The following is a 23,301-nucleotide window of genomic DNA, read 5'->3' on the forward strand; positions in this document are numbered from 1 at the left end:
AAAGTGGTAGATCTCTTCTGCATGTTTGAAAACATAGCAAAAAGCCACAGGTAGGAGAGCATGATAACATAAATGTGCAGTATATAAGAGTCTTTCCATGGTCATACCCTGAATAGTACAAGCAAAATCCTCTTTTAAATAACGTGTTCTGCATCACTTTAAAATTGTAAACAGACACATGCGACCTAATTGTACACGCTGTTTTACAGATTGCTCTGGCTATTTAGCGTGAGGTATTTGGATCTTAGTAAATCAGGCCTTTAGCTATCAGCCAAATTTAATGAAAAAGGAAATAGTTCTGGAGCATGAGTTAGCAGCATGTCCACATGGTGCCCCTCAGATGCCTGCCTGTTTGCTGAATTTTCTTTTGTTTTCCCCCTTTTACTATTATAATCCTTTCTGTTTTGATTTTCTTTCTCCTGCCTTTTCTTTTTCTTGTCATTTTCCTTTCCTTCTCTTTCTCCATCTTCACATTCTCTCTTCTTCTCTTTCGCCTCCTCAATTTTCTCATTGTCTTTCGTCTTGATCACACTGAAACACCATAAATATGTATTTCATATTTTCTCTTGGAAAATTATAACTTTATTCTCCAGGAAAAACTTGTCATTTTGGAATTTGCAACAAAACAAAAAAAATATTTTTAGAAGCTAACTTTTATTCTGACTTAAAAGGAAAAGTTATACAACATTATTGCTTTTAATACAACAGAGGAAAGGAAACAGAAGCTCAGAACATTCAGTGGCATTCTCCCATCCCATTAATAAGATCACATCTCAAGAAACAACAGAAGACTAATTAACGGACAACATAATCAATATGCTAAACAGTAGTTAGATGAAACCAAGTGTTATTTTTTTTCTTGTGCTAAAGTCCATAAAAAGACAAAAGATCTTTAAAAAAAAAAAAAAATGAAGTACATAAAAGTTTGTCTTTGCACATAAACAGTAAAACTAATTAAAGTAAGCAATTCGAGTCGTAAAAGATTACAATCACAACAATAAACTGCTTTCTTTCTCTCGCTCTCTTCACTTTGCTGCAAGCGCTGACCTTGGCAGACCTTGTCTTGTTTTTTTGACATGCATTGAATGGATTTCTAATGCATACAGAGCACAGCGAGCATCTTTCTGCAACACATTGCTGCTAGTCAATTGCAATCCGCCTCACCTCCTCCCCCTCTTCCAGTCTGCTTTCTGTGCTTGGAAGGCTTAAAGTCAATCCTTGCACGCACGCATTTTAAGTGGGAGAATTTGCACAATCGGTGGCTGACGAAATACTTTTTTGCCCCACTGTATATGCACAGTATACAATGACTGTATGTTAGTCATTGAGGGAAGTTTATGGGCTGCACACAACAATCAGGTAGGACACGTCGTGAGAATGTGAAGAATTAGCAGTAAAAGTAGTGGAAATAAAAGTAATAGTGCTCATAGAGATGATCAATTCCAATTGGATTGCTTTTTTTTTTTTTTGCTCCATTTTAGTGAGATTGATGAATCAATACAATATTTATGATGGATTCACATGAAAAGCTAGTGGGATTTTTCTGTCTACCTTGTTTTAAGGGACACATCACCTACAGTGTGAAGAGGGTTTTTTGTTTTTTTTTTACAATTTACTGCTATAAATCTTTAAAAATATAGCCGAACTTTGAAAGCCAATTGTTGTCTTTTTAACTCATGGAAATAAAGCATATAAAAATAATCTGTTCCGGGGTCAAACTGGCCGTCATTAAAAACTTTAACTGTGCAGGCGATCTTGAATCATGTTAACATGCTTTAGGAAAACAACAATTAAACATTATTTGAACAGTTTTGGAGGAACTCTAAGGGCTTGTACTTTAACTATTATTCTTATTTTGTATCTCAACAATGTCATTGCAACACTTTGTTATACCTTTTAACATTTACGCTGGTCAAAGATCTTCCATATGACAGGACCGCTCTGCAAAAAGGCAAATCAAAGATCCCTGACATGCCACAGTGCTTTACTGATTTTAAAGATACGTTAAAATACAAGTCAAAGATCCTCCATATGACAGGAATGCTCTGCTGTTTGTATGGGTCTTCTCCTGGAAATACGCCCCAGGGATCAATGAATTACTTTCTATTCTATTCTAAATATCCTTTATGTGACAGGAGTGCTCTTGTTTTCAAATTTATTTTGTCAAAAAAGCGAATCAATGATCTTCAATTTTACAGAAGGCCGCTGTTTTTAAAAATGTTCTGTCAAAAATGCAAACCAAAGATCCACTATACGCCAGAAATTATCTGCTTTTTTAATTGATCTTCTGTCAAAAACGTGAGTCAATGATCATCTATATAACAGGAGTGCCCTGCTGCTTTTAAAGATATTTTTCAAAAATCATTGGTCAAAGATCCTCTATATGACAAGAGTGCTCTGCTTTTTTTGAGCATCTTTCTTCAAAAACGTGAGTCAAAGATCCTTTCTATGGCAGGAGTGCTGTGCTGTTGTTAAGAATCTTTCGTCAAAACCCCTTTACATGACAGGAGTGCTCTGCTGTTTTTAAAGAGCTTTTTCAAAAAATCTTTGGTCAAAGATACTTTCTATGACAGGAGTGCTCTGCTGTTTTAAGGATCTTCTATATGATAAGAGTACAATGTGTTTTTTGGGAATCTTCTGTAAAAGTGTTACTCGCTTTTAAGTTTTGAACTGGGCGACGTCGCCAATGAAGTCGCCTAATGTCCGCCAAGAAAAAGCTAAAACACAAAGACAATAATATTTCAACTGAGAGGTCTCACTCCAGATATCCCCAAAAAAATATACGTGTACTTTACTAGTCTAATTGTTATATTGTTATTAATAGAAGTGAGGCTGTGAATAAACAGCCTCACTTTCGCTTGTTAACATCAAAGTAATTCATCCTTCTACGAGAGGTCTCACGCCATACGATATTCGTGGTCTGTTTCAGCACTGTTTGACTTTAGAGGTTCTGCTGTATAAAAGATGTTTCTTAATAATAAGATCAAAACTTACTGATTGCGGTTCGAAGTACGAATAACCTATAATAAAAGTATGACGTAAATAATGTAAAAACCGTGGTAACCGTACGCAGTATGTATGAAATATAAGACACAGTAATACATGTACAAACTAGTAAACGTACGCACTAGTAAATGTATATGTAGTAAAAGTACACAGTAGTTATTACATGTACACAGTAGTACATGTATGAAATGTAGTATGTTGTAATAGATACTGTAGTAAACGTACAAAGTAACACAGGTACGGACTGTAGTAAACATACGCCGTACTACACGTATAAAAGGTTGTAGGCAGTAATAAAAGTAATTTTTATGCAGCTTTAAGGTTCATTCTGTCCCTGAAAGACTTCCTTACTCGGCTCCTGCTTGCATCAGTTGGACCGCCAACATGACCGCCTCTTTCAAAGCCACGTTCACCTGAGTCCCGTTGGCTCAGGTGATGGGGCGGAGCCTTGCCACGGTCTTCCAGAACGCCCAACGGAGCATTCTTGCGGCCGAGCGCCGGCGCGCCCCCGTAGTTGTTCCGCTGGAGCTGCTGGATGATGGCGGAGAACTTGGCGTCCAAGGACGGTCGGCCCGTTTTGGTCTTGGGGCGCAGCGTGATGGGGTTCTCCTTCTCCCGGTGGGAGAAAGGAGGACAAGGGGGTCTGTCAGGGCGAGAAGGAGGAGGGGCGTGACTCGTGGGAGGGGGCGGGGCACGACGCTTCTTTCCGCTATTGGGGGCGGAGCTGGAGGTGGCCTTAGGGCTAGAGAAAGGGGTGGAGGTTTGACATAGTGATGGACCATTCCTCTTCTGCACCACCATTGAGTGGCAGCCATCAAACAGAGTGGACCAATCAGCAGCCTGCGTCTGCTCTTCCTGGCCAATCAGGAAGCGTCCTTCTGTCTTCTCAATTCTGTTGTGGATGATGTCTGTGATGCCCTCAAACCTCCCGGGAGAATTTATACCTGCATACAAACACTCACTTTTATGTCGGATATACACTTTTAATATTTACATCATAATGATTTTAATAATGCAGTTTAGTTTAGTTTCGTTTAGTTTATTAAGGATCCCCATTAGACTACACCGCAGTGGAGACTATTCTTCCTGGGGTCCAGGCAAAAAACATCACACAATCACAAAAGATTAAAATTCAGTACAACATGTAATAATACAAAAATAGCAACAGTAATAACAGTCGAAAATTGCATAAAAATATTAATGATAGGCTGATGGATATATGAATATTTTTTTTTAATAGTATGAATAAAGTTCATTATTTTACACTTTAAAAAAATAATATCAAAATTGATGATGTTAACAATGTTTAATATTGTTGTTGGTCAAATGACAGATTTACTGTATGTGACAAATACAAAAAACATTTTAAATAATAATTTCTGGATGAATATCAATAAATTAACAATAGCTAAGTCATATTAGAATTCCAAAAATGTCAAAACAAAAGATGGAAGCGACTCATGTGACACAAATCCCTCATTGAATTTAAAAGATATGATGCACTGTACAACTTACTAGAGGTCTTCTAGTACTTTCTATGAATCAACAATGGTCAAATCTCCATTGAATGTTCCTCCTCTGCTTAATTCAATCTCACTTTCCATGTACTCACTCAGCTCGTTGTAAACACAGTCCGCTTCCTTGTTGAGGAAGAGCGAGGGTTTCCATGGCGACGCAACCTCTATTTTCATAAGCTGTTTGCAGCAGTGCAGCCACTCACCTGGTGGGCAACACACAGCAGAAATTAATTTATAGAATATGGGTTTTTGTTCCTGACATGGCCACACTTTGCTACCTGCATTAAGGAAGCAATACCCCTCACATCCAGCAGATAACAGTGGTTTCCGTTTTTGCTTCCCCTCTGATGATTCTAATGTTTAATTTACGATTACATTTACATTTTTAAACAGTAATTACTAAGTCATTTAAGACAGTAAAGTTTCCTCTATACAAAAACACCATTTGAGAAACTCACTTTGATCGTAAAGGTGCTGCTGGAGGGCCTCCTGCCATTCATAAAGCTCCTCTTCAGTGTCAGCTGTGAAGACCACAGTGTGAGTTCCCTCTGAGTAACAATTGATGATGGACAGACTTATGCTCCTCCTGCCCGCTGACTCCTTCTCCATCAGTTGGATTCGAGTGTCCTGCAGAAACCCAGGAAAATTCACGCAATCCTCAAGATTTTCAAGTAAGTATAGTAGACAAAAAAAAAAATGTATTTCACAGTTGTAAAATTCTGGTCATGATTTCCCCAAAAATTATTTATAATTTTAATTATTAAAAATATAAGATTGGAACCAAAAAAGTTGTAAAAGTCAGATTATGTCTGGAAAAAAAATATATGTATTTTTCACAAGAAAAAATGGAGAACAGGGTATTCGGGGCGGGGGAGGTTTTAATTATCTTTTTTTAATACATAAAATGGAAGTAATAAGGTAACATTTCTCACAGAGTAAATTCAGGAAATTTATTAAAAAAAGGCCTAAATTATAAAAAAAAAAATCTTACTTTTAATTTTAAAATGTTAAGTCTGGCTATTTCTGTTAAAAAAAACATAAAGGCAGTAATATGATTTTTTTTTTAAAATACAGCGTAAATTCAGGATATTTGTTTGAAAAAGGCCTGAATTATCAAGAGAGAAAAAACCTTGCCGTGAGGTAAAAAGTTGTAATTTTGCAAATAAGGTTAGAATATTTCTGTAAAAAAGATATAAATATTTGAGGGGAAAAGAAACTTTGGAAGGAAAACTATTATTTCTACTGAAAAAGTTTTCCAGAGGAAAAATAGCAGAATGGAGAAAAATGGTAGTGGGAGGGGGAAAAAAAAGTATTATTTCTACAAAACAAAGTCAGGATATTTCAGGAAAACAAAAAGGTAAAATTTTTACATGAAAAAACTACTGACCGAATTGAGAAAAAATGGTATTGGCAGAAAAAAAGTTGTAATTTTAATAAAGGTTGGGTTGTTTTTTTGAAAAAAAGGTTGAAATTGGCAATGGGAAGAAACCGTTTTGGTAGGAAAATAGCTCTAATCTTACTAAATGAAGTTAGGATATTTCTGTGAAAAAAGGGTGCATTGTACATGAAAAATGGCAAAATGAAGAATAAAATGGTATTGGCAGAAAAAAGTTGTAATTTTACAAAATAAAATCAGAATATTTCTGTATAAAGTTCTAAATAATTTTTTTACAATGGAAATATCAAAAGGTAAAATTGTTATTCGAAGGGAAAAATAGTTTTAGTTTTACAAAATAAAGTCCATCGAAAGTCAAACTTTTACAATAAAGAAATGGCAGAATGGAAGAAAAAATATAGAATTTTTTCATAAAAAGTGAAGATATGCGGATGTCATTTATAATGCTGTCATAGAGGAATAACTGTATACCTTGTTAACTTTAAAGGAATGCGTAAAAAAGGCATGGCAGAGTTAAGTGAAAATAGTAATCAGGTGCAAGTCCTTGAAGCAACACAAAGTAATCAATTTAGAACACTTCCTATTAATCTCTAATTAAATTAGGTGTTTTTTCCCCATCACACTGCTTTAAATGTGGCTTTGTCATTTTAATCAACAAGCTCAAGTGAGCATGAAATGAAAAGCAGCGTGTCCAAAGTGAAGGTGACCGACTACACTATGCTACATTACATTGCACTACAACATTACATTGCACTACACTGCATTACACTACACATTACATTGCACTACATCACATAACACTACAATACACCACATTACACAACACTACAATACACTACTACACATTAAACAACACTACATTACACAAAATTACATTACACCACACTTCATTACATCACAATACAATACAATACACTACATTACATTACACTACACTACAACACATTACAATACACTACACCAGATTAGCCTACACTACATAACACCACACTTCACATTACACTACATCACAATACGCTACATTACACAACATCACAATACACTACACCACATTACAATACACTACATCACAATACACTACACCACATTACCCTAAACAACATTACACTACATTAAACTATGCTACATTACACTACGCCACATTACACTACACATTACATTACACTAATTACACAACATCACAATACACTACACCACATCACACTACACTACATTACAATACACTACATCACAATACACAACACATTACACTACATTACAATACACCACATTACACTACACTAAAGTCATCTTCTCACCTTGTTGACTGCCAGGCTAAGTGTGGGCTGCAGTTTAGCTTCAATCTCCTCTGGGCTGAAGTAGCATGACAAGGAGGCGGCGCTCAACACGCAGTAGAGTCTGCAGCAGCGCTGGAGGCCCTCAACGCTTTGCTGGGCACACAAACACAGACTGTTAGGATAGGATAGGATAGGATAGGATAGGATAGGATAGAAAAGACTTGTTAGATTTTAGGGATTAAAGAAGAAGAAGAAGCAGCAACGTCTACAACAGGTGACGTTACCTTCTGATTGAGATAGCCTGCCATGACACGCTGCGTCATACATGCAGGCTGGGCCACCAAGCGGCAACACAGATTGCCGTAAAGTGGAAGCCAGGACGACCAATCAGCTGAAAGTGATGGAAAAATGGTGGTGAAATGCAGATGAAACAACATAATGTAGATCCAAGACAGCACAAAGATCTGAATGTAAGACAATATTTTTACCTGGAAAGATCTCTGTATAAGCCAGGATTTCAGGCTTTTTTGTCTTTATTCTAAAAAGAAGCTGGTCTTGAAAGACCAGAAACTAAATGGTCAGTGTTATATTTGATGTCTACAGATTTATAAATGTAAAACAAAAAGTGACGCCCAGCAATTTTTTTGCAAGCCAATTTTTTTCCTGTCACACACAATTAAGTGATCAGTCTTTATAATGTCTTTAAATGTAGGTCTCTAAAAAACACTGGGTGTCTTGTGTTCAAGCTTTTCTCCCCGTAATTTAAACACACCTATGTCTAATCTTTTTGGAAGTGTCTTTTATTCAAGGACTACAGATTTTCACATGCGGACAAACTTGTGGTGCCACACAACTTCTCTCCAAGCCAGTAGAGCTTAACTTCTCGTCAATCACACAAACTAGTGACCAGTCTTTAAAAAAAATACCCAATGTCAACATCACAGTCTACAGATTTGCGCATACAGACCAATGGGTGGTGCCAAAAGTTCCTTCCCGAGCCAGTCAGAATTTTCTTCCTGTCACTCACACACTGAATACCCGTCTTTTTTTTTACTTTTAAAAAAGACGTGGTGTCTTATATTCAAGGTCCACAGATTTGCACATGCAGACCAACAGGTGGTGACAAACAAGCCCCCCCCAGCCAGTCCGAGTTTTTCTTCCAGTCACTTACACGCATTGGTGATTAGTCTTTTTTTGTCTTTAAAAATGCGGATTTCACAAAAATGTGATGTCTTATATTACAGGTGTACTGATATGCACATGCAGACCAACAGGCGGTGGTAAACAACTTATCTCCAAGCCTGTCAGAGCTTTTCTTCCAGTCACTCACGCACAGTGATGACCAGTATGTTTTAGCTGTTTGAAAATGCTGATTTTGCAAAAAATGTGCTGTCTTAGATTTGAGGGCATGCAGACAAACTTGTGGTGCAAAACAACTTCTCTCCAAGCCAGTTTGAGCTTTTCTTTTTGTTAATCACACAAACAAGTGACCAGTCTTTTTTTCGCTATAAAATATTATGCTTTTAAAGAATACCTAATATCAATATTCACGGTCTACAGATTTACACATTCAGACAAGCAACTTCTCTCCAAAACAGTCAGAGCTTTTTTTGGAGTCACTCACACGCACAGATTACCCGTCTTTTTTTTTTTTTTTTTGCTTTAGAAATGTGGCTGTTAAAAAAGACATGTCTCAAATTCAAGATCTACGATTTGCACGTGGTGCCAAACGACTTCTCCAAAGCAGTCAGAGCTTTTCTTCCCGTCACTCACACACACACTGATGATCAGTCTTTTTTTGTCTTTAAAAATGCATTGTTTTTTTAAAAAGAACGTCCTGTGTTATATATAAGGTCTCCATATTTGCACATGCAGACATACAGGTGATGCCAAACATGTTCTCCACAAGCCAGTCAGCGCTTTTATTCTTGTCAGTCATACACATTAGTGTTCAGTCCTTTTTTGTCTAAAAAAAATGCGGATCTTGAAAAAGAGGGATTGTCTTATATTCAAGGCCTACAAATCAATACAAGCAGACCAACAGGTGGCGCCAAACAGCTTTTTCCTAAATGAGTCAGAGCTTTTTCTTTCCCTCACTCACACACACATTTTGATTTTGTCTTATAACTTTTTGGGGAAAATGGCATTTATAATCTCATGTCAGTCGATAGAAAGACTGGGTCAGTTTTATCATGCTTGTGCTATGTTGTACCATCACTTCATAACAACAATGCTTTCACTGCCTGACTTGTTTACGAAATCCTTCAGTTTACTCTTTTCCATCAAGATAAGCATGGAATGTTGGTGTAAAACCACATATGCATTTGGTTGACATCCCAAAGCCTCAACAGTAGAAAGTAAGACCTTATAAACATTTCATGACAGGGTATATTTCTGTTTTCTTACCATTTAGCAGCACAACGAGCGAGATGGATTGAAAGCTGCTTTCAGCCTCAGGCAGTCGCATGGTGGAGTAGGCCAGTAGGTTGTACTTAGCTCCTCTGGAACACCACACATATAATACAGAGTTTAGCTGAATAATGCATCACAACAGCCACATATGTACGTATGTATACAAGTATACGTTAAAGAGTAATGAAGAGGCATCACAGATAGCACCTCCCCTTGTTTGCTTTTTGTCAAATCCTCGTCTCATAACACCAAACATATGTTAAAGCATATTTTAAGTCTCCTGTTGCCGTCTTTTGTTTAAAAACTTGTTGAGCGAGCAGGCATCACAATACACAAATTGTTCAACTGGCGACTCATTGTCATGTTTAGCTCCCAGCACACTGCTAAAGTGGGTTTCACGCAACACAATATAAGGTAAAACAATCCAACATACGCAGGCACTGGGTTGTATTGTAGGAAAGTGTCAGGGTCGGGACTGTCCAGCAGGGGGCAGAGCTTCTTGCCGGCTGTCTTCCCAAAAGAGTTCCGGAGCTTTTTGGCCAGCTTTCTCGGAGTGTTTACTAAAGTCAGCTCCTCGTCAACGGCACAGCTCCACAGCTCCACCCTCAGCTCAAACTGAGGTACTGCATCGTTGCTATCATAGAGAAGAACAGTTAGGATCAATTTAAAAAATAAACCATATTTTAGTTTATTAATTTTACATAAAATTAATTTTTTAATGTGTTAAAAGGCATTCGTGAATACTCTACTACAACCTCTCCTAATGCAAAAAATATGAAACAATCATGAATTTGGTATTTTTTTACTTAAAAGATGTTTATCATTTTTTTAACGTATAATTTTTTGCAAAATCTGAGCCTTTCTTGCAAAAATTGCAAGTTTTGTATTTTTTCTTAACACATTGCTTTATTTCAGTATATTGTTTTTTTAAATATATGATTATCAAATTATCAAAAAGACATACATACTACATTGTAAAATAAGAACAACAATTTTTATATTGAAATAAAAAAAATTACAACCAATAAAATTACTTAACACCTTTTTACTGCAAAAAAGAATGGCAAATGTTGTATTTAACAGGAAATGAAAATAAATTGATAGTACAATAGTAGGAATTTGGTTTAGTATAGGAAAAATAGCTATATAATAAACCCTTCTTTACTGTTGTTAATTGGTTCCAGTCCTCACTAAAGTAAAAACTCAAATATTGTCATAATTAAAGCATAAATTGTTTTTTAAAGAAATTCTAAATATGTGTTCTAACATTAGGAGATCCCTCTAGACATGAAATAACCCCCACATAGTCAAATTTCCACTCTTATAATTCAATATAGTAATGCTGCCGGAGGCTGAGTAAGTGCACTCTGATTGGTTTGGTCTCATATTGTGGCCAATATTGCTGAGGGTAGATATTTTTAGTGCCTTTGGCCTTTTTTATGTTTGAAAATGCTTAACGTCAAAGTGCAGTGTTGCAAGGGAGGACTGTATTTTTAAAACAATACGTGCACAATTTAAAGGCAAGTGAGTGGCGGACAAAAAAACTTAACTAGCTCGCAAAAGTTCATGATGGTAAAAAGACAAAATAAAGGATGTATTATATTTTTGACAATAACTTACAAAAAATGTTAATCTCATGAAGTACTTACAAGATGGTGACTTCCTCAAAGCAGACGTCAGTGATGGATCTGTCCACTATTATGATCTTGGTGTCAAACACCTGAGAGCCCATCTTCATCAGACAGAACAGAGCCACTCGCCGCGAACCTAAAAAATATGAACACGGTGTCGATGTACGAATGGAAGCAGAACGACGAAAAACTCACTTCCTCTGTTGTTAAAGTGATCCTGATCCTTCCACATTAATGGAATACGAATACCTGCAACAGAGAAAAGTAAATTTTACCAAATACAAACGCTACACATTTATAGTTGATTTCAAGATTTATTTTTTTCTGTTCTTGACTTTTTTGACTCACCAGACAGAGCGATTGTTGCTCGACAAGGCACGCGCTCCTCTGAAAGCCTGCAATGTCATTTTAAGTGTCATAGTATGATAACTGCTTTATTGTAATGAAATAACACTTAGTCATTAAAGAAGCGGTTGACAACATCCAAGTATGTATAATATAATCATTTATGGGTTCCAGCAATATACAGCTTTAGCCAACAATAGATACTGTCGACACATCTTCATCTAGGTCACTGGTCTCTTATGGGGAATAAGGATGTACTAATGTGTATTTGCAGGAATTGTAAACCATTATATTTACTTACCTCTCTCTCATATGATGCAGATGCTGCTCCTTCTCCATCTGACCAATGTACGCCTTGATCCTGGCGTTGCAGGTAAGCAGGTTCTTAGAGGCGTTGAGGATCTGCTCTCTCTTGCTGGAAGCCATCAGCAGCTTATAGGCGCCGTCTCGCATCCGCACCTCAAAGTCCAGCTTGTCTTGAATTTTGGCGTTCTTGCAACAAGACGGATTACAATGACTGAAGTCTCTCTTTCACTTATGCAAAACTATTCAAATCTTCAATAACTTATACCTGTGTTGATTTGCGTTGTTTAGTTGCGAAGAGTGCTGAAAGGCGTATAAGTAGTTGCATGTCCAAAATGCTTGTATTTATTTGTTTAGTTCCATTTTAACACTGGGAAGTTTGCAACAGTTTGAATGACAACAAAGGTAAGTTGAAGTCTTATAAATGCATGTAGTGTAGTCTTATAAATAAATGTCCCGTCAGATATGAATTTTGCACTATGACTGAAATTAGTGCATATACAATTGGTTCTGGGGTTTCTAAAAGTGGTCATTATTGTCCATACTACAAAACCCGTTTCCATATGAGTTGGGAAATTGTGTTAGATGTAAATATAAACGGAATACAATGATTTGCAAATCATTTTCAACCCATATTCAGTTGAATATGCTACAAAGACAACATATTTAAAGTTCAAACTGATAAACTTTTTTTTTTGCAAATAATCATTAACTTTAGAATTTGATACCAGCAACACATGACAAAGAAGTTGGGAAAGGTGGCAATAAATACTAATAAAGTTGAGAAATGCTCATCAAACACTTATATGGAACATCCCACAGGTGTGCAGGCTAATTGGGAACAGTTGGGTGCCATGATAGGGTATAAAAGCAGCTTCCATGAAATGCTACTGTGAGTAAATCACAAACAAGGATGGGGCGAGGGTCAACAATTTGTAAACAAATTGTCAAACAGTTTTAAAACAACATTTCTCAACGAGTTATTGAAAGGAATTTAGGGATTTTACCATCTACGGTCCGTAAAATCATCAAAAGATTCAGAGAATCTGGAGAAATCACTGCACGTAAGAGATGATATTACGGACTTTTGATCCCTCAGGCAGTACTGAATCAAAAAACGACATCAGAGTGTAAAGGATATCATCCCCTTGGGCTCAGGAACACTTCATAAAACCACTGCCAGTAACTACAGTTTGTATCGCTACATCTGTAAGTGCAAGTTAAAACTCTACTATTCAAAGCCAAACCCATTCATCAACAATATCCTGAAACGCCGCCGGCTTGGTTGGGCCGGAACTCACCAAAGATGGACTGATGCAAAGTGGAAAGGTTCTGTGGTCTGACGAGTCCACATTTCAAATTATATTTGGAAACAGAGGACGTGGTGTCCTCCAGAACACAGAGGAAAATAACCATCCGGATTGTTATAGGCGCAAAGTTCAAAAGCCAGCATCTGTGATGGTATGGGGGCGTATTAGTGCCCAAGGCATGGGTAACTTACACATCTGTAAAGGCACCTTTAATGCTGAATGGTCCATACAGGTTTTGGAGCAACATATGTTGTCATCCACGCAACGTTATCATGGACGCCCATCCTTATTTCAGCAAGACAAGTGTTAAAATAGCGTGGCGAGTGCGGGTACTTTCCTGGCCCGCCTGCAGTCCAGACCTGTCTTCCATCAAAAATGTGTGGCGCATTATGAAGCGTAAAATACTACAGCGGAGACCCTGGACTGTAAAACGACTGAAGCTCTACATTAAACAAGAATGGGAAAGAATTCCACTTTCAAAGCTTCAACAATTATTTTCTTCAGTTCCCAAACTTTTATTGAGTGTTGTTAAAAGAAAAGGTGATGTAACACAGTGGTGAACATGTCCTTTCCCAACTACTTTGGCACGTGTTGCAGCAATGAAATTGTAAGTTAATTATTATTTGCAAAAAAAAAAAGAAATGTTTATGAGTTTGAAAATCGAATATCTTGTCTTTGTAGTGCATTCAATTGAATATGGATTGAAAAGGATTTGCAAATCATTGTATTCTGTTTATATTTACATCTAACACAATTTCTCCACTCATATGGAAACGGGGTTTGTAGTAACTCAATGCACCTGCTGGTCATTTTAATCCGTCACAACCAAATGTGAACATCCCCCGGACATTTATTTTTATGATTTGGTGTGCTTTTATAGACAATTACCAGTGTGTGTGTAATCTTGCAAAATGACAACTTTGAATGCACACAGGTTTGAATTTAAACAACTGAGTAACAAGTGGGTATAGTTGCCCTATTGAATTACAGGCGTTAGCTTGCAGTGTAGATTAGTTATCATAAATCCGAATTCGTAACATTTAATAGAATTAAACACAGACGTAACTATTATTTGCATTGTTACATTGAACTTTGGACTGGGCGTCACTCCAAGCTGTCAGCAACACGACGGGAAAGTAAAAACACCTATCCTTACCTCTGTGTGCTGGAATAAGGCACTCTGTCGTATTTTCTTCCGTTTAATCTCCATGGCCACCGCTGAACTACCCGACATTAAAAGGCTGGAGTTCGCGTTTCGTTTAGAATTTTGAACGTCCCGCTGGTCCGCCATGTTGTTTTTCATTCGCCGAAGCGCATTCCGGCGACGACCACTTCAAATGGTTAGGAGCGCTCGATGAACGTTACCTGGTCACCCGAAGTGTCAACAAGGTTCTAACCAAAGAGGCGTTTCATTACAACTTAAAAAAAAATAACTGCTGTGTTTCTTACCGTTACTTGAGTAAAACACATTTAGGTTTTCAATTATCCATTGTGATATTTTGTAGGTTCCACTATAAAATCACTGCAGTCATCCCGACAAATAAAATTAAACAGAAGCCAACTTAAAACTCGACCTAATAGTGTTTGGAAAATATTTCGATCTTAGTTAAAAGTATTAGCATCTAATGTTACCAACTGAGACTGCTTCAAATGATCAGTTCATAACATTGACGACAAACAACACAATCCGCCCCTATGCCGGTACGTACAAGTCACATAACCAAGCGTTTTTAATTGGGGCTGGTTTTACGTCGTGACGTCAAAGTGCCAAATAAAACAGGCGTAAGTGTATTTTTCTTTTTTTGTAATTTTTTTCTTATTTGAGATTTTTTTTAAATGACACATTTGGACGTAAATATACATTGTTGTATATAATAATGTTTTTGGAACAATTGCTATCATAAATATATATTTTTAATCAAATCCATCCATCATCTTCCGCTTATCCGAGGTCGGGTCGCGGGGGCAACAGCCTAAGCAGGGAAACCCAGACTTCCCTCTCCCCAGCCACTTCGTCTAGCTCTTCCCGGGGGATCCCGAGGCGTTCCCAGGCCAGCCGGGAGACATAGTCTTCCCAACGTGTCCTGGGTCTTCCCCGTGGCCTCCTACCGGTTGGACGTGCCCTAAACACCTCCCTAGGGAGGCGTTCGGGTGGCATCCTGACCAGATGCCCGAACCACCTCATCTGGCTCCTCTCGATGTGAAGGAGCAGCGGCTTTACTTTGAGTTCCTCCCGGATGGCAGAGCTTCTCACCCTATCTCTAAGGGAGAGCCCCGCCACACGGCGGAGGAAACACATTTCGGCCGCTTGTACCCGTGATCTTATCCTTTCGGTCATGACCCAAAGCTCATGACCATAGGTGAGGATGGGAACGTAGATCGACCGGTAAATTGAGAGCTTTGCCTTCCGGCTCAGCTCCTTCTTCACCACAACGGATCGGTACAACGTCCGCATTACTGAAGACGCCGCACCGATCCGCCTGTCGATCTCACGATCCACTCTTCCCTCACTCGTGAACAAGACTCCTAGGTACTTGAACTCCTCCACTTGGGGCAGGGTCTCCTCCCCAACCCGGAGATGGCACTCCACCCTTTTCCGGGCGAGAACCATGGACTCGGACTTGGAGGTGCTGATTCTCATTCCGGTCGCTTCACACTCGGCTGCGAACCGATCCAGCGAGAGCTGAAGATCCCGGTCAGATGAAGCCATCAGGACCACATCATCTGCAAAAAGCAGAGACCTAATCCTGCGGTTACCAAACCGGAACCCCTCAACGCCTTGACTGTGCCTAGAAATTCTGTCCATAAAAGTTATGAACAGAATGGGTGACAAAGGACAGCCTTGGCGGAGTCCAACCCTCACTGGAAATGTGTTCGACTTACTGCCGGCAATGCGGACCAAGCTCTGGCACTGATCGTACAGGGAATGGACCGCCACAATAAGACAGTCCGATACCCCATACTCTCTGAGCACTCCCCACAGGACTTCCCGAGGGACACGGTCGAATGCCTTCTCCAAGTCCACAAAGCACATGTAGACTGGTTGGGCAAACTCCCATGCACCCTCAAGAACCCTGCCGAGAGTATAGAGCTGGTCCACAGTTCCACGACCAGGACGAAAACCACACTGTTCCTCCTGAATCCGAGGTTCGACTATCCGACGTAGCCTCCTCTCCAGTACACCTGAATAAACCTTACCGGGAAGGCTGAGGAGTGTGATCCCACGATAGTTGGAACACACCCTCCGGTCCCCCTTCTTAAAGAGAGGAACCACCACCCCGGTCTGCCAATCCAGAGGTACCGCCCCCGATGTCCACGCGATGCTGCAAAGTCTTGTCAACCAAGACAGCCCCACAGCATCCAGAGCCTTAAGGAACTCCGGGCGGATCTCGTCCACCCCTGGGGCCTTGCCACCGAGGAGCTTTTTAACTACCTCAGCGACCTCAGCCCCAGAAATAGGAGAGTCCACCACAGATTCCCCAGGCACTGCTTCCTCATAGGAAGACGTGTTGGTGGGATTGAGGAGGTCTTCGAAGTATTCCTTCCACCTATCCACAACATCCGCAGTCGAGGTCAGCAGAACACCATCCGCACCATACACGGTGTTGATAGTGCACTGCTTCCCCTTCCTGAGGCGGCGGACGGTGGTCCAGAATCGCTTCGAAGCCGTCCGGAAGTCGTTTTCCATGGCTTCCCCGAACTCTTCCCATGTCCGAGTTTTTGCCTCCGCGACCGCTGAAGCTGCACACCGCTTGGCCTGTCGGTACCTGTCCACTGCCTCCGGAGTCCTATGAGCCAAAAGGACCCGATAGGTCTCCTTCTTCAGCTTGACGGCATCCCTCACCGCTGGTGTCCACCAAGGGGTTTTAGGATTGCCGCCCCGACAGGCACCAACTACCTTGCAGCCACAGCTCCGATCTGCCGCCTCGACAATAGAGGTGCGGAACATGGTCCACTCGGACTCAATGTCCAGCACCTCCCTCGTGACATGTTCAAAGTTCTTCCGGAGGTGGGAATTGAAACTTTTTCTGACAGGAGACTCTGCCAGACGTTCCCAGCAGACCCTCACAATGCGTTTGGGCCTCCCAGGTCTGTCCGGCATCCTCCCCCACCATCGCAGCCAACTCACCACCAGGTGGTGATCGGTGGAAAGCTCCGCCCCTCTCTTCACCCGAGTGTCCATAACATGAGGCCGCAAATCCGATGACACGACTACAAAGTCGATCATGGAACCGCAGCCTAGGGTGTCCTGGTGCCAAGTGCACATATGGACACCCTTATGTTTGAACATGGTGTTTGTTATGGACAAACTGTGACGAGCACAAAAGTCCAATAACAAAACACCACTCGGGTTCAGATCCGGGCGGCCATTCTTCCCAATCACGCCTCTCCAGGTTTCACTGTCGTTGCCAACGTGAGCGTTGAAGTCTCCCAGTAGGACAAGGGAATCACCCGGGGGAGCACTTTCCAGTACTCCCTCGAGCGTTCCCAAAAAGGGTGGGTACTCTGAACTGCTGTTTGGTGCATAAGCACAAACAACAGTCAGGACCCGTCCCCCCACCCGAAGGCGGAGGGAGGCTACCCTTTCGTCCACCGGGTTAAACTCCAACGTACAGGCTTTGATGTATTGAATAAAAACAGATGCATGCTATCGAATTGATTGATTGATTGATACTTTTATTAGTAGATTGCACAGTACAGTACATATTCCGTACAATTGACCGCTAAATGGTAACACCCGAATAAGTTTTTCAACTTGTTTAAGTCGGGGTCCACGTTAATCAATTCATAGTAGAAATTCATGGTCGAAACTATGTTTTGGTGGATGATTAGTTACTGACAGAAAATTCTGCCAAAATTCCACACAAAAAAATACTTCTCTACAAGTAAAAGATTGATTTGCAAATTTAAAAACATTTTTCCTTAAATTCAAACTTTTGGCAGTAATATTGAAGCGTTGCCTTCAGAGCAGCCGTAATTCACACTTTAGAACGACAGGTGGTGCTGCTGCGTCAATTTAAGACCTTCAGAGCACTGTTATTTGCACATGGTGCCTGCCAAAAATAACAAAAAGCTTGGTGGGGAGTAAAAATGGCCGACAGAAACGACGGGGAACAATTTCAACATGCAAGTTAACACATTTATTTTATCATCTCCTCAGTCATCATGGAATGTTATTTATTGATTCCTCCGTGTTATGTTGTTATGCCTTAGTGCAGTGGTTCTCAAATGGTGGTACGCGTACTCCTGGGGGTACTTGAAGGTATGCCAGGGTGTACGTGAGATTTTTTTAAAATATTCTAATAGCAACAATTCAAAAATCCTTTATAAATGTATTTATTAAACAATACTTCAACAAAATATGAATGGACGTTCATAAACTGTGAAAAGAAATGCAACAATGCAATATTCAGTGTTGACAGCAAGATTTTTTGTGGACATGTTCCATAAATAATGATGTTAAATATTTCTTTTTTTGTGAAGAAATGTTTAGAATCAAGTTCATGAATCCAGATGGATCTCTATTAGAATCCCCAAAGAGGGCACTTTAAGTTGATGATTACTTCTATGTGTAAAAATCTTTATTTATAGTTGAATCACTTGTTTATTTTTAAACAAGTTTGTAGTTATTTTTATATCTTTTTTCCAAATAGTTCAAGAAAGACCACTACAAATGAGCACTATTTTACACTGTTATACAATTTAATAAATCAGCAACGGATGACATAGTGCTGTATTTTACTTCTTCATCTCTTTTTTTCAACCAAAAATGCTTTGCTCTGATTAGAGGGTACTTGAATTAAAAAAATGTTCAGAGGGGGTGCATCACTGGAAAAAAGGTTGAGAACCACTGCCTTAGTGGTTAGCTGGGAAAACAGAGACAAGACAAGAGGCTTTGCAACCTCAAATTGAGTGAGCAGCACCACCTGTTGTAAGTGCGTGGTTCACACAAGATGTGATTTGATTTTAATTGTTTGAAGAACACACAAATCCTGTTTCCATATGAGTTGGGAAATTGTGTTAGATGTAAATATAAACAGAATCCAACGATTTGCAAATCCTGTTCAACCCATAATCAATTGAATGCACTACAAAGACAAGATATTTGATGTTCGAACACAAACTTTATTTTTTTTTGCAAATAATAATTTACTTAGAATTTCATGGCTGTAACACATGCCAAAGTAGTTGGGAAAGGGCATGTTCACCACTTTAGTATACATCACCTTTTCTTTTAACGACACTCAATAAACGTTTGGGAACTGAGGAGACACATTTTTGAGGTTTTTCAGATGGAATTCTTTCCCATCATTGCTTGATGTATACAGCTTAAGTTGTTCAACAGTCCAGGGTCTCTGTTGACGTATTTTAGGCTTCAAAATTTTCAATGAAAGCCAGGTCTGGACTACAGGCAGGCCAGTCCAGTACCCGCACTCTTTTACTATGAAGCCACGCTGTTGTAACACGTGATGTGACATTGTCTTGCTGAAATAAGCAGAGGCGTCCATGATAATGTTGCTTGAATGGCAGTATATGTTGCTCCAAAACCTGTATGTACTTTTCAGCATTAATCGTTTCTTCACAAATCTGTAAGTTATTCATGCTTTGGGCACTAATGCACCAAAATACCATCACAGATGCTTCCTTTTGAACTTTGCGCCTATAACAATCCGGATAGTTATTTTCCTCTTTGTTCCCGAGGACACAAATGTCCAGTTTCCAAAAACAATTTGAAATGTGGACTCGTCAGACCACAGAACACTTTTCCACTTCGCATCAGTCCATCTTAGATGATCTCGGGCCCAGAGAAGCCGGCGGCGTTTCTGAATGTTGTTGATAAATAGCTTTCGCTTTGCATAGTAGAGCTTTAACTTGCACTTACAGATGTAGCGACAAACTGTATTTAGTGTCAGTCATTTTCTGAAGTGTTCCTGAGCCCATGTGGTGATATCCTTTAGAGATTGACGTCGGTTTTTGATACAGTGCCGTCTGAGGGATCGAAGGTCACGGTCATTCAATCTTTATTTCCGGCCATGCCGCTTATGTGGAGTGATTTCTCCAGATTCTCTGAACCTTTTGATGACATTATGGACCGTAGATGTTGAAATCCCTAAATTTTTTGCAATTGCACTTTGAGAAACGTTGTTCTTAAACTATTTGACTATTTGCTCACGCAGTTGTGGACAAAGGGGTGTACCTCGCCCCATCCTTTCTTGTGGAGGACTGAGCATTTTTTGGGAAGCTGTTTTTATACCCAATCATGGCACCCACCTGTTCCCAATTAGCCTGTACACCTGTGGGATGTTCCAAATAAGTGTTTGATGAGCATCCCTCAACTTTATCAGTATTTATTGCCACCTTTCCCAACTTCTTTGTCACGTGTTGCTGGCATCAAATTCTAAAGTTAATGATTACCCTATTTCCTTGAATTGCCGCAGGGCATATAGTATACGCCTGCCTTGAATTACTGCCGGGTCAAACTTGCTTCCCAAAATAATCTGCTCATGCTTAGTATTACCGCCTGGTCAAACTCGTGACGTCACGACTCACGAGTGACACGTCCCCTGTCATCATTTTCAAAATGGAGGAGGCTGATTCCAATACCGGTAATTTGAAATCGCAAAAAGGGAAGATTAAGAGCTATTCAGTAGGATTTAAGGTCCAAGCTTACATCACACTCAAATTTTAACAGCATACCTTTGGTAAGTGCCGTAGTGGGGAGAGGTTTTAAAATAATTAGCGCTCCGGCGGCAATTCAAGGAAATACGGTATTTGCAAAAAAAAAAAATGTTTTATCAGTTTGAACACCAAATATGTTGTCTTTGTAGCATATTCAACTGAATATTGGTTGAAAATGATTTGCAAATCATTGTATTCCGTTTATATTTACATCTAACACAATTTCACAACTCGGGGTTTGTATTTTTTTTTATCGCAAATCATTAGGCGTGAGTAAAAAAAAATATTTTTGTGTGTTTGTAGAGTTTTGGGAGTCATTTTACTCCATAAATGTTTATTTCAGATGTTTGATTAAGAAAAAAAAAAGTAAATAATATATATGTCTGTGTGTGGGTATATATATATATATACAGTGGGGCAAAAAAGTATTTAGTCAGCCAGCGATTGTGCAAGTTCTCCCACTTAAAATGATGACAGAGGTCTGTAATTTTCATCATAGGTACACTTCAACTGTGAAAGACAGAATGTGAAAAAAAAAAATCCAGGAATTCACATTGTAGGAATTTTAAAGAATTTATTAGTAAATTATGGTGGAAAATAAGTATTTGGTCAACCATTTAAAGCTCTCACTGATGGAAGGAGGTTTTGGCTTAAAATCTCACAATACATGGCCCCATTCATTCTTTCCTTAACACGGTTCAATCGTCCTGTCCCCTTAGCAGAAAAACAGCCCCGAAGCATGATGTTTCCACCCCCATGCTTTACAGTAGGTATGGTGTTCTTGGGAAGCAACTCAGTATTCTTCTTCCTCCAAACACGACGAGTTGAGTTTATACCAAAAAGTTCTATTTTGGTTTCATCTGACCACATGACATTCTCCCAATCCTCTGCTGTATCATCCATGTATCCATTTTCGTATAAACTCAACTTGATGTGTTTGGAGGAAGAAGAATACTGAGTTGCATCCCAAGAACACCAAACCTACTGTGAAGCATGGGGGTGGAAACATCATGCTTTTGGGCTGTTTTTCTGCTAAGGGGACAGGACGATTGATCCGTGTTAAGGAAAGAATGAATGGGGCCATGTATCGTGAGATTTTGAGCCAAAACCTCCTTCCATCAGTGAGAGCTTTGAATGGTTGAACAAATACTTATTTTCCACCATAATTTACAAATAAATTCTTCAAAATTCCTACAATGTGAATTCCTGGATTTTTTTTCCACATTTTGTCTCTCACAGTTGAAGTGTACCTATGATGAAAATTACATATCTCTGTCATCATTTTAAGTGGGAGAACTTGCACAATCGGTGGCTGACTACTTTTTTGCCCCACTGTAGTGTTAGTTTTCTGTTTTTTATTTGCTGGCACATCCCTACACAGCATTGGGGACAGCCTTGTTATTGCAGACGCAGTGCCGGCAGTAGCACCAATGCGATTTCAGACGTGTCCAAATGAGACCAGGAAACCCGCCCAATCGGTTCTTGCTGACGGAACCTGTGGTCGAGTTGCTGGAAGTGTATACGCAGGCACTGGTTTAAAACAAACGTCAAGTCGAATCCCATGTACAGATACGTACTATGCCTTGTTTTCCACAATAAGCTACCCCACTTACTTTAGCGCGTTAGCTTTTTTTATTTTGAAAGGCAAAACCGGAACTAGTGCTTTCCATTATAATTGACCACAGCCAGGACGTCCCTCCCTGGCTGCTGCCGGTGCATGCAAGCACTGATCAGCCGTGGTGGAACCGCGGGAGTGGAGGCCGGAGCCAGACCGTATACTGCGGCAGAAACGGTAGGCTCCATTCTCACTCACACATCATTAACGACGTGCAGGGTGGAAAACCTTTAATCAGAGAATATACAATAAAAACGTCATTTTGCCAGGTTTAGTAGTCCACGTGAAGGAATAGGGAGAGAACATGAAGAGAATGAACGGAAGTGCTGATGCTTAAATAAGGATGCCAATCGATAAAACCGTCTACAAATATATATAAAATGTCGCATATAACTAGACTCAAGTGAAAGCTTATTTTTAATGTGGAAAAACGATTAGCTGACCTAAACATTACCGACCAATTGATGGCGACCCTGCTTAAGCTATTGCCATCATGACGACCATCATGCAAAGCGTCTCTGCACATTCTCTTCGATCGCTGATTTAAAAAACAAAACGCCGCCTTTTAACGTTTGTACTTCTGTGATTTGCCGGCTAAAGTCCCTTAGCCATTCATGGAGGATCGCATGCACCACAAAGGAGGAGAAGGTCGGTGACAAACACCGCAAGGCTTTGTGTTAATGGACACATGATAGCATCATAATGATGCTCTATGACTACATGTCGTCTAAGAGAGGATGCTTCAGATTGTTATAATAGAATAGCTTCTTGACAACCCCCCCCTCCTCTTCTTCTGTATGTGGAAGCTT

The 23,301-nt window shown here is 39.6% G+C and overlaps 2 protein-coding genes across 4 annotated transcripts in view; one reads left to right on the top strand and one right to left on the bottom strand.

Annotated features, from left to right (window-relative positions):
• Positions 1–635: 635 nt before the first annotated feature.
• Positions 636–14,578, bottom strand: LOC133559426 (rhotekin-2-like). The gene is made up of 12 exons (XM_061911168.1): positions 14,354–14,578; positions 11,886–12,076; positions 11,588–11,634; positions 11,435–11,488; positions 11,258–11,375; positions 10,042–10,242; positions 9,603–9,697; positions 7,481–7,587; positions 7,218–7,349; positions 4,982–5,150; positions 4,619–4,726; positions 636–3,950 (listed from the first exon to the last, which is right to left on the bottom strand). The coding sequence occupies exons 1-12, from the start codon at positions 14,498–14,500 to the stop codon at positions 3,313–3,315; spliced, it is 2,007 nt and encodes a 668-aa protein (XP_061767152.1). The 5' UTR covers positions 14,501–14,578; the 3' UTR covers positions 636–3,312.
• A 7,950-nt stretch (positions 14,579–22,528) lies between these two features.
• LOC133559428 (centrosomal protein of 170 kDa-like) overlaps positions 22,529–23,301 on the top strand; it is a 101,344-nt gene continuing 100,571 nt past the window's right edge. For all 3 annotated transcript variants that reach the window (XM_061911169.1, XM_061911171.1, XM_061911170.1), the window contains exon 1: positions 22,529–22,669. In XM_061911169.1, coding sequence (XP_061767153.1) covers positions 22,595–22,669 — 75 coding nt within the window. In that variant the 5' untranslated portion in view covers positions 22,529–22,594. The remainder of the gene's footprint in view (positions 22,670–23,301) is intronic.

Source organism: Nerophis ophidion, linkage group LG09 (assembly GCF_033978795.1).
Source record: "Nerophis ophidion isolate RoL-2023_Sa linkage group LG09, RoL_Noph_v1.0, whole genome shotgun sequence".
Taxonomy (NCBI): domain Eukaryota; kingdom Metazoa; phylum Chordata; class Actinopteri; order Syngnathiformes; family Syngnathidae; genus Nerophis; species Nerophis ophidion.